Consider the following 9,079-nt stretch of genomic DNA (forward strand, 5'->3'; position numbering starts at 1 on the left):
TCTTTTCCTTAAGGATGACAAAATTAACTCACACTACAACTTTCCATGGTCGCTTGGGCCAGCTCTCGGCCAAGAAAATGATGATTTGGCTCACAGCAAATTACAACAAAAAAAAATATAAAATGTCTCTGGTGCCGCGTTTTTGTGTGGCCCTTTTTCATCATCGAAACAAAACAACACACGTAGGTTTGACAAGACAATCAACATTGAACTCTTGACGTAAATATCAATATACGTATCAATTTTATGTTAGAAGATTACAGCACACAATAACGTAAGTTTTACAATAGCAACATTTTAGCTGAATCATTATGATGATTCTAATTAATCAAACAACTCCAATCTACAGCAACAACCAATATGTACGAGATTGTCATAGATGAAGGCGATGCAATGATGTTCGATGCTCCAAACAACAACAACAACAACAATGAAGCCGATCCCATCACAACACAAATCCAACAACAACGCAGAGAAGAAACTAGCTCTTACGATTTCAAAGATATCATCATTGAGCATGGTTTACCACGAATTGAACCTCTGAACTACAGTTACTTTGACCTTTGTGAAGAAGAACAAGATTACGTCGCAAGATCTTTCCAACTTTTTGCCAAGTGTGCCCGAGTCAAGATTAACAGAATGCTGAAGTTGGGAGGTATTCACCGAAGAACCTCCATTAGTTGTGGCTGTATTGAAACAGAAACCTTTCAACTGATGTTTCAAAATATGAAGGGAGCAACGTTTTTCCACTCTGACAGAATGATCTATAGGCATGGAATTAAGTACAAAGTTCCCTGTGTTGGATATCGTTTTAAAGATACCTTACCAGTTCTGGATTTATTTGAGAATTGGGGAAGACAAGTTGTCAAGAGTTGCATTTCAAAGGAAGACAATTCTGTGGTCACAACTGAATACCTATTGCAAGTTAAGAATATTTCTTTTATACTTGAAACAGAGTCAAGTGAAGTGTTCATGCATATGTCATACGATACCAAGATCAAATACGACGATGATGATGAATTTAGTTTCTTCTAAAATTGAAATAAATTATTAATTTTATTAAAAACAAAAATGTCTAAATTTTATCCCTACCAAACAAATTCTCAATGTTCACAACCTGAGCTACCAATCAACAGTAATCAATCCTTGTACTGGCCAACATATCAACTCATTCCGAACTTTAAATCTCCACAATATGAGTTGTCTCAAATTAACACCAATCAATCCTCGCAAGATTACATTGATCAACCCATATTCTGGCCTTCATACTCATGGCCTTCGACATTCATTCCTACACCATCACCATTATTGATGACCAATAACATTACAACATCCGAATCTCAAAGACAACAATCACCAACAATCACCAACAATCATGCATCATCATCATTAAACGAATCAGTGAGCGAACCAGTTTCAAATTTTCCAACACATTCTTCTTCATCAAAGGAGTTCAAATGGAAGCAACGATTAATAAATCAGTACAATTCTTCTCCCCCAATAACGTCTATTGTTGGGAAAGTTTGTTCCAACGACCGAATATGCTTGGAAGAGACCTCTTCTCAGCTAAAAGCAAGATACTTCCTTGATGTCAAACAACATCTTGGCTTGACTCATATCACTGATGATATTGTTACCAATTCTTTCAATTACAAATGCACTGACTATTTTGGTGATGCAAATTATGGAACCAAGACGAAGCGAAAAGAAAAGCTGCTACAACGATTAGGAGGTCACGATATTATTTGCAAAATGGATCAATTTAAAGATATTTATGAATTTCTTGGGATGTTATGGAGGGAAGGATTGCTGAATGAAGATCGTATGAAAGAGGAAGGTTTGTTGGATAGTATGGATTATAGTATGTCAAAACAACAAGAATCATGCAACGAACAAACGTTCTTCTCAAAAGAAAGTAATACGATGTCTCAAATTAAGAACCACCAAACAGAGAACCATAAAAAGCGTAACAGAAATGACAACGACAACCAAAACAAGAAAAAAACTAGTGCAAGACATTTCAAATTGAAAGAAAACACTTTAAAGCAAGTTCTTGTTAAAAACCGAAAAGTGATTTCTAATAAGGCCGTGGACGAACTTCGAACAGAAGGACATGTCAAAAATTTAACACCCTCACCTACCTTATTGCATGCACAATCAACGACAGACTTAATCTGCACTGACATATTTAATGTAAAGGTTAAAGAATTAGATGGAGATCGAAAAATCATTTATCACTCAATTCTCCCCACTGTATGTTGTTATGTGTTGCAGCACAAGAAGTGGATTGGTTTTATGAAGAAAAAGCAGATACAACTTTGTAAAGAGGATCAAATCGATAACAAGGATTTAATTGTTGCGTTGAATCTTGATTATGCTGCCAATTCAAAACTGACTACTTTGACCATTATTGTGATCAATTAGCAAATGCTTCGGAACAGGTCAATCTCGAGCTATATGCGTTCCACTTGCAATTTGGTCTGGAGATGAGAGTGAATTTGTTCATGTGGCAGATCATTTCCGAAAGGAAATTGAGATTATTCGGAAGCACGGAATAACAACCGAATCGAATCATTGCTCCATTGATGTGTTTTTAACGATGGATTTGAAAGCGTTAAGTGTGGTCTGTCCTGGAGTGAAACCAATATGTTGCAAAAACCACAAACCCAGAACAGAGGATTCATTGGGCTGTATTCTTGGACTACCTGCATGCATTATTATTATTTGTGTCCTTCATGCAAAGGAACGGCTGTGTGAAAATGTTTTGAGAATAACATTGAGTGGTGTTAAGGAGAAAGACAAGTTTTGGGATGCTGTTATTAAAATCAAGGGACTTGAAGGCTTACAGAAAGTTGAAGACGAAGAATGGAATGATGTTCGTATGTTTCTTCATGGAAACACATGTAACATTCTTCTGAACAATGTTGGAGTGATGTCTCCGTTTTTCGAGAAGGAACAAACACAAATGTTGTGGGACGCATTGAAATGCTTGTTGAATAATATTGACAAGAATGCATCGGATCAAGTCATTTCGGAATCATTATCGTTGTTTTGGAATATTTATGTTGCTGCTGCTCAAGGATTCCAAGGTAAATGTTGGTACGCTCATATTTTAGCGAAACATTTTTTAGCTCTCAAGTGCAGAGTCAGAAGTGTAAAGATTATATTTTGTCCAATACTTAGAGACTATCTTGAACATTTTTCATCAAACGGAATCAAAGTTCGGTCAGCTCTCGGAGACAATGTTGATGATAACAAGGATTTATTGATGGAGACATTTTGTAAGAAACCAATACCTACTGGTGTTCGTTCTACCATTAAACTTGGCCAAAAAGGAAAACTATTGGCTCAGGTTTTGTTCCGAAAGTTGAGAATACTTTTTCTTTCCACTGTTCTTCCAAACACGTTCATGCTTTGCCAGACAAAGAGATTCAAGGAAAAGAGAAAGCAGGAAATTGCTTCCGATTACACTGTGAAGGTGAACGATGATGAATCTATTCTTCAACAACTTTGTTATCGAGAGGAAGACACAACTGTATTTGACAAAGCATGTGGTTGTCTCGTTGTCTCATTTGCAACTGAAACTGTACAATTACTTGGCACCAATCCAGTTCAAAAGCTTTTGGATCATAACTTTCCATTTTGGCTACCCCTGACCTCAATTCTCTCTGAGAGGTTGAACGCGAATGCAACAATTTATTGAACGGCGTCACCCAATCAATAAATTCGGGTCTCGCCATAAAATTCCATTACAAAAAACGATGAAAAAAATACCCCAACAGCTCCCTACCTTTTCCATTACTTGAAAAGGCTTCGATACCACCACGATCATCATTATAACCTTCACTCCAACGTAACACCTCCGTGTAATTGATTTACTAACGAAAATGTTGAACAATATCCACTACGAAGATTACCTCACTTTTGATGATGTGACTTTGGTTCCACAATACAACAATGTGCCATCGCGTTTGCATCCTTCCTTGGAATCTTGGTTGACAAAGAACTCTAAAATTGGTATGCCTCTTCTTGCTGCAAATATGGACACTGTGATTTGCGATGAATTGGCCGATGTTTTGATTGCTAACGGAGGAATCCCATTGTTCCATCGTTTCACTTCATTCGAAACACAAACCAATTGGGTAAAAAAGTACCAAGACAATTGCTTCATTTCGTGTGGGTTGAATGATATGGAATCCACTGTTAAATTGTTAGAGATGGGAGCTAAAGGAGTTGTGATTGATATTGCTCATGGTCACTCGGAAGCCATGTGCTCTTTCATCAGAACTTTGAAAAAGCAATTGCCACACAAGGAAATCATTGCTGGAAACGTTTGTACTGCCATGGGTTATCAGGATCTTGTCTCTGCTGGTGCCGATGCCGTTAAGGTCGGAGTTGGATGTGGAGCTGCTTGTACCACTCGTATCAAGACTGGATTCGGTATTCCTCAATTTAGTGCCATCAAGAATTGTGCTGAATTGGCTCGTAAACTCCGTGTTCCAATTATTGCCGATGGTGGAATTGTTTTTGAGAGAGACATGGTGTTGGCATTGGCTGCCGGAGCAAGCTCGGTCATGATGGGAAGCATATTCGCCAAGACACGTGAAAGTGCTGCTCCTAAATTCACCAAGATTGAAAATGGTAATGAAATTACTTTGGTCAAGTACAGAGGACAGGCCAGTAAGGACTTCCAAGACGATTACTATGGTGGTTTGAAGAAGGGCACTGTGCCAGAAGGCGTTGCTTTCTACGCCAAGTGTACTGGTTCTGCTCAAGAGGTTATTGACAACTTTTGTGGAGCTTTGAGAAGTGCTCTCACTTATGGCGGTGCTAAGGATATCAAGGAGTTGCAAAGAAAGGCTGAATTTGTTAGAGTCACACACAGTTTTGGAAAAGAGTCTCATCCAAGACCAGAGAATGTCACTTTGTAAATTTTAACTATTGCCTAACTTGATAAATTTGTATCACCATCTTCACACATCTCCATTTTGCTTTACTAATGTTACACCATTTCTCTTCAAGCCAACGTTGTACTGAAGGGAATTGAATTGTTTGGTCAACATGACTTCAAAGATCATTTCCCAAATAAGCATCATGATAACAATAGTGCATTCTCGCTCGATATAATTCATCACTATACTCCAAAACATAACCATTGCATTTAAGAGCTTCCATCTCAAGTTCTTGCTGCAAACTGTAATGTGTGTATAATAATGCCAATCCATTATTCTTCACTGCTTCAAACATGACTTCCTTGTTGTATCCTATAGAAAGACTCTTTTTGAATTTCAATCCGACAAGTGCAATTTGTTTTGGAATATAGATGAGAAGGCCACATGCGTTGTTTTTTATTGCTGTAAATGCCACTTCTTTATCACCACAAATGACGCAGCTCGAAAATTGTATTTGAATTCCTTGTTGTTGGACCATTTTCAAAACAAAATCTGGATCTTGTTTTAATTGCGTAGATGCATATTCCAATCCATAACCATACTTTTTGATGTGATTCAAAACAAATTCCTTGTCATTCATAAACTCAACAGGAAAGAAATGTTTATATTTCAATTCTCGGTTCAATAACCATTTCTTCTTCCCTTCTTGTTGCATTGAGAATTTCTTTTTCAACACGAATTCCCATTTACGAACATGTTGCTTACAATGTTCATTCAGAGAAGAAGAGGAATTTGAAAAATCAAGAATGATCAGTTTTACCTGTTCATCATCACTTCCCATCGTGATGGTGGTCGTTTTCTGTAATTGAGGTAATTTTTGTTTCTTGTTTTTTCCATAATCAACCTCATCATCTGAAACACCATCAGCAAGGCCGTTCATGAATGAATCATCCACCTTCATAATGTCTGTGTCCCGAAGGAAGAGCTTTGAGTGAATGTGGCTATGATCTCGTTTGGACATTTTTTTGCTCATCTAATATTCTACTTGAAAATTTATTGAACAACCTACTACAACAAAACAACCCCTCGAATGAGTTCATGGATGGGACAGTTATGTTCGGAAGGTACATTCCATGTTGTTGAAGAGCACATTTCGAAATTTCTCCTCATGAATCATGTGCACCCAAAGATTACCCCAGTCCGTCTGGGAATTGGCTTGATTAAGCGAAGGCTCAAGGAAAATGAGTTTCATAAAAAACGATCACGAATCATCGTCAGGACCGAATATCCTTCATGTGCTTACTGGAGCCAGATGCCACGTTCGAAATAGTCCATGTGGTGATTGTGGTTTCAACACCACTTTTGTTGAGCGGATGAACAAATTTTTATTCCAGTCATTTGCGGAAACAAAATTAGTTGTTGATATTCAGTGATCCTTCCCCAAATAAGCGTCATGATAACAATAGAGCATTCTTACTTGATAGAATTCGTCACTATATTCCTCAACGTATCCATTGCACTTGAGAGCTTCCATCACAAATTCAGGATCATTGTATAATTGATTATATGTGTAAAATAATGCATATCCATTGTTCTTCACTGCTTCTAACATTATTTCCCTGTCGGATACTATATGACGACGGTGAGACGATACAACGGAAAGACTGTTCAGTTTGATTGCTTGTAACAAAAATTCCTTGTCAAACACAATGTCATTTGACAAATGGTCTAGAAGGTCATTATATCCACATTTCACAACTTCTAGCAAGAATTGTTTGTTACATAAAAGGTCTCGGGAAGCATATTCCAATGAACCATCATTTTTGATTGTTTCTAAAACAATTTCTTGGTCACAAGTCGTCATCTCACCAGCATATTCGAGAGCATTGCCATCTTCTCTTACAGCAGCCATTACAACTTCTCGGTCGTTTTTCATTCCATCCGATGCAAGTTCAAGGGCATAGCCATTTTGTCTTACAGCCGTCAATACCACTTCCTTATCATTCTTCAATTCATCAGAGGCATATTGAAGAGAATATCCATGTTCATTGATAGCATTTAACACAACTTGTTTGTCTCTCTTCAATTCATCAGAGACATATCTCAAAGAGAAACCATTTTGTTGAACAGCCATTAATGCAATTTCTCGATCATTCTTCAAATCATCAGATGAAAATTCAAGTGACAAACCATCATTTTTGACTGCATTCAAAACAATTTCTCGATTATTCTTGAGTTCATCACTTGCAAATTCAAGTGTCCTCCCATATTCTCCAACAAGTTTCATCATGATATCTCTTTGTGAATAATCAAAAGAATTTAAATGAGAAAATTCTGGAAATATTAATTTGAGAATTGTCAACATGAATTCACAATCTTTCAATAAATCTTTTGAAATGAATTGAAGAGCCTTCTTATTTTGTTTGATTGCTTCCAATACAATTTCCTTGTCTGATATCAAATGATCTTGGACATATTCAAATGCTTCAACATTTTGCATTACAGCAGCTAAAACAATTTCTCTATCTTTCTTAAACTCCTTAGGTGCATAACACAAAGCTAATCCATTCTGTTGAACTATCTGAAAAGAAAATTCTTTGTCCCTTTTAATTTCTGAAGAAACACATTTCCATGCACATGTGCTATGTTTTACCGCTTCAAATGCCACTTCTTTATCACCACGGATTTTCTTGCTCGCAAATTGTATTTGATTTCCTTGTTGTTGAATCACTTTCAAAACAAAATCTGGATCTTGTTTTAATTGCATGGATGCATATTCCAATCCATAACCATACTTTTTGATGTGATTCAAAACAAATTCCTTGTCATTCATAAACTCAACAGGAAAGAAATGTTTATATTTCAATTCTCGGTTCAATAACCATTTCTTCTTCCCTTCTTGTTGCATTGAGAATTTCCATTGCAATAATAATTCCAATTTCCGAAGATTATTCTCATCACAATTTTCACCAAAAGAAGAGGAATTTGAAAAATCAAGAATGATCAATTTTACATCATTTCCCATCATGATTTGTTGATTTAATTTTTGTTTCTTGTTTTTTACATAATCTGAAACACCACCAAGGCCGTCGTTAATGAATGAATCATGGGGCATGATTTCTGTATCCCGAAGGTGGAGTCTTGGATGGAGGTGATTGGACATTTTTTTTTGGACTCGAGCCCTTAAAAAATACCGCAAGATGAACATCAGAATTGACTCTTGCATGCTCCACAGCCTGGAAAGACATTTGGAAAGAATTGAACAACAAGCGAATTACATTTCAGCTACCCTCAAACAATTAAACTCCAAACTTAATGAATATATACGAAATGAAGAGAACAGAAATTGCGAAGAAAAGGCACGGAAGCCATTAGATCATTCGCATCACTTGTTACAATCTTTACAACATCATCTATGTGACGCAATCACCTTTAGAGAAAATCCATCAGTTGAGAAAACTAACGATCCACCAGTTGAGAAAGATGAGAATACATTATCAACATTGAATCAACCAACTCCATCAAAACAAGAAAAAGAATACAAGCCAAAGAACAAACCTCGCAAAACAAGAAGGACCACACAAGCTAAAAAACAATCATCCACCGACAAAGCCAAGCCAAAAAGAAAAACAAAGCAAAAGAACAAACTTCACGATCATATTAATCATGGACAAAAAGGCAAGATACTATATTTGTATTATGATGATCAGTGCTATCAACAATTCGATAAGAAACGTGTAATGAATGTAAGAACAAGAAAGAAGCATCTCACCTTATACTGGATCCAAGACTGCTCTCCGCCCTTCAACATTATTAATTGTTGTGACTTAGAACTTTGAAGACAATGCTGGTAATCGATACATATCATTATTAACATATCATATCCATCAACACTATATATACCTATTCATGACCTTTTTACAATAATTGACGACTCAACCTTACAAACCAACGAAACCATATGCATTAACAGACCAAACACTGCTTTATTTTTACCTTCTGTTTGAATCATGGACTCAACCCATGTTAACAGTTGCTCAACACAAGCATGTAATCTGTTAATATTTGATATATCCTGTTAAAAACATTCGACATTCAGAAGTAGTATCTAAACGAAAATGAAGTCCAATGTTGTTTTATGACAAGTATTGAGGCACCGAAGGGCCAATAAACAATATTTAATTTTT

At 36.5% G+C, this 9,079-nt stretch overlaps 8 protein-coding genes across 8 annotated transcripts in view; 6 read left to right on the forward strand and 2 right to left on the reverse strand.

Annotated features, from left to right (window-relative positions):
* Positions 1 to 379, forward strand: part of FDP41_009400 (uncharacterized protein) — a gene marked incomplete at both ends in the record, with an annotated part of 988 nt that extends 609 nt beyond the window's left edge. The window contains 2 exons of the mRNA XM_044713355.1: positions 254 to 274; positions 350 to 379. Of these exons, the coding sequence (XP_044557211.1) occupies positions 254 to 274; positions 350 to 379 (51 nt within the window). The remainder of the gene's footprint in view (positions 1 to 253; positions 275 to 349) is intronic.
* Positions 380 to 396: 17 nt separating this feature from the next.
* On the forward strand, positions 397 to 1,035 carry FDP41_009401 (uncharacterized protein; the record flags this gene model as incomplete). Its single annotated transcript, XM_044713356.1, has 1 exon — positions 397 to 1,035. The coding sequence occupies one exon, from the start codon at positions 397 to 399 to the stop codon at positions 1,033 to 1,035; it is 639 nt and encodes a 212-aa protein (XP_044557212.1).
* A 36-nt stretch (positions 1,036 to 1,071) lies between these two features.
* Positions 1,072 to 2,424, forward strand: FDP41_009402 (uncharacterized protein; the record flags this gene model as incomplete). Its single annotated transcript, XM_044713357.1, has 1 exon — positions 1,072 to 2,424. One exon carries the CDS (start codon positions 1,072 to 1,074, stop codon positions 2,422 to 2,424), a length of 1,353 nt encoding a protein of 450 aa, XP_044557213.1.
* A 175-nt stretch (positions 2,425 to 2,599) lies between these two features.
* Positions 2,600 to 3,703, forward strand: FDP41_009403 (uncharacterized protein; the record flags this gene model as incomplete). Its single annotated transcript, XM_044713358.1, has 1 exon — positions 2,600 to 3,703. The coding sequence occupies one exon, from the start codon at positions 2,600 to 2,602 to the stop codon at positions 3,701 to 3,703; it is 1,104 nt and encodes a 367-aa protein (XP_044557214.1).
* Positions 3,704 to 3,887: 184 nt separating this feature from the next.
* On the forward strand, positions 3,888 to 4,931 carry FDP41_009404 (uncharacterized protein; the record flags this gene model as incomplete). The annotated part of the gene is made up of 1 exon (XM_044713359.1): positions 3,888 to 4,931. The coding sequence occupies one exon, from the start codon at positions 3,888 to 3,890 to the stop codon at positions 4,929 to 4,931; it is 1,044 nt and encodes a 347-aa protein (XP_044557215.1).
* A 136-nt stretch (positions 4,932 to 5,067) lies between these two features.
* FDP41_009405 (uncharacterized protein) lies at positions 5,068 to 5,913 on the reverse strand (the record flags this gene model as incomplete). The annotated part of the gene is made up of 1 exon (XM_044713360.1): positions 5,068 to 5,913. One exon carries the CDS (start codon positions 5,911 to 5,913, stop codon positions 5,068 to 5,070), a length of 846 nt encoding a protein of 281 aa, XP_044557216.1.
* A 405-nt stretch (positions 5,914 to 6,318) lies between these two features.
* On the reverse strand, positions 6,319 to 8,055 carry FDP41_009406 (uncharacterized protein; the record flags this gene model as incomplete). The annotated part of the gene is made up of 1 exon (XM_044713361.1): positions 6,319 to 8,055. One exon carries the CDS (start codon positions 8,053 to 8,055, stop codon positions 6,319 to 6,321), a length of 1,737 nt encoding a protein of 578 aa, XP_044557217.1.
* A 37-nt stretch (positions 8,056 to 8,092) lies between these two features.
* FDP41_009407 (uncharacterized protein) lies at positions 8,093 to 8,731 on the forward strand (the record flags this gene model as incomplete). The annotated part of the gene is made up of 1 exon (XM_044713362.1): positions 8,093 to 8,731. One exon carries the CDS (start codon positions 8,093 to 8,095, stop codon positions 8,729 to 8,731), a length of 639 nt encoding a protein of 212 aa, XP_044557218.1.
* Positions 8,732 to 9,079: the final 348 nt, after the last annotated feature.

The sequence above is a fragment of the Naegleria fowleri genome (assembly GCF_008403515.1).
Source record: "Naegleria fowleri strain ATCC 30894 chromosome Unknown tig68, whole genome shotgun sequence".
NCBI classification, from domain to species: Eukaryota; Heterolobosea; class Eutetramitea; order Acrasida; family Naegleriidae; genus Naegleria; species Naegleria fowleri.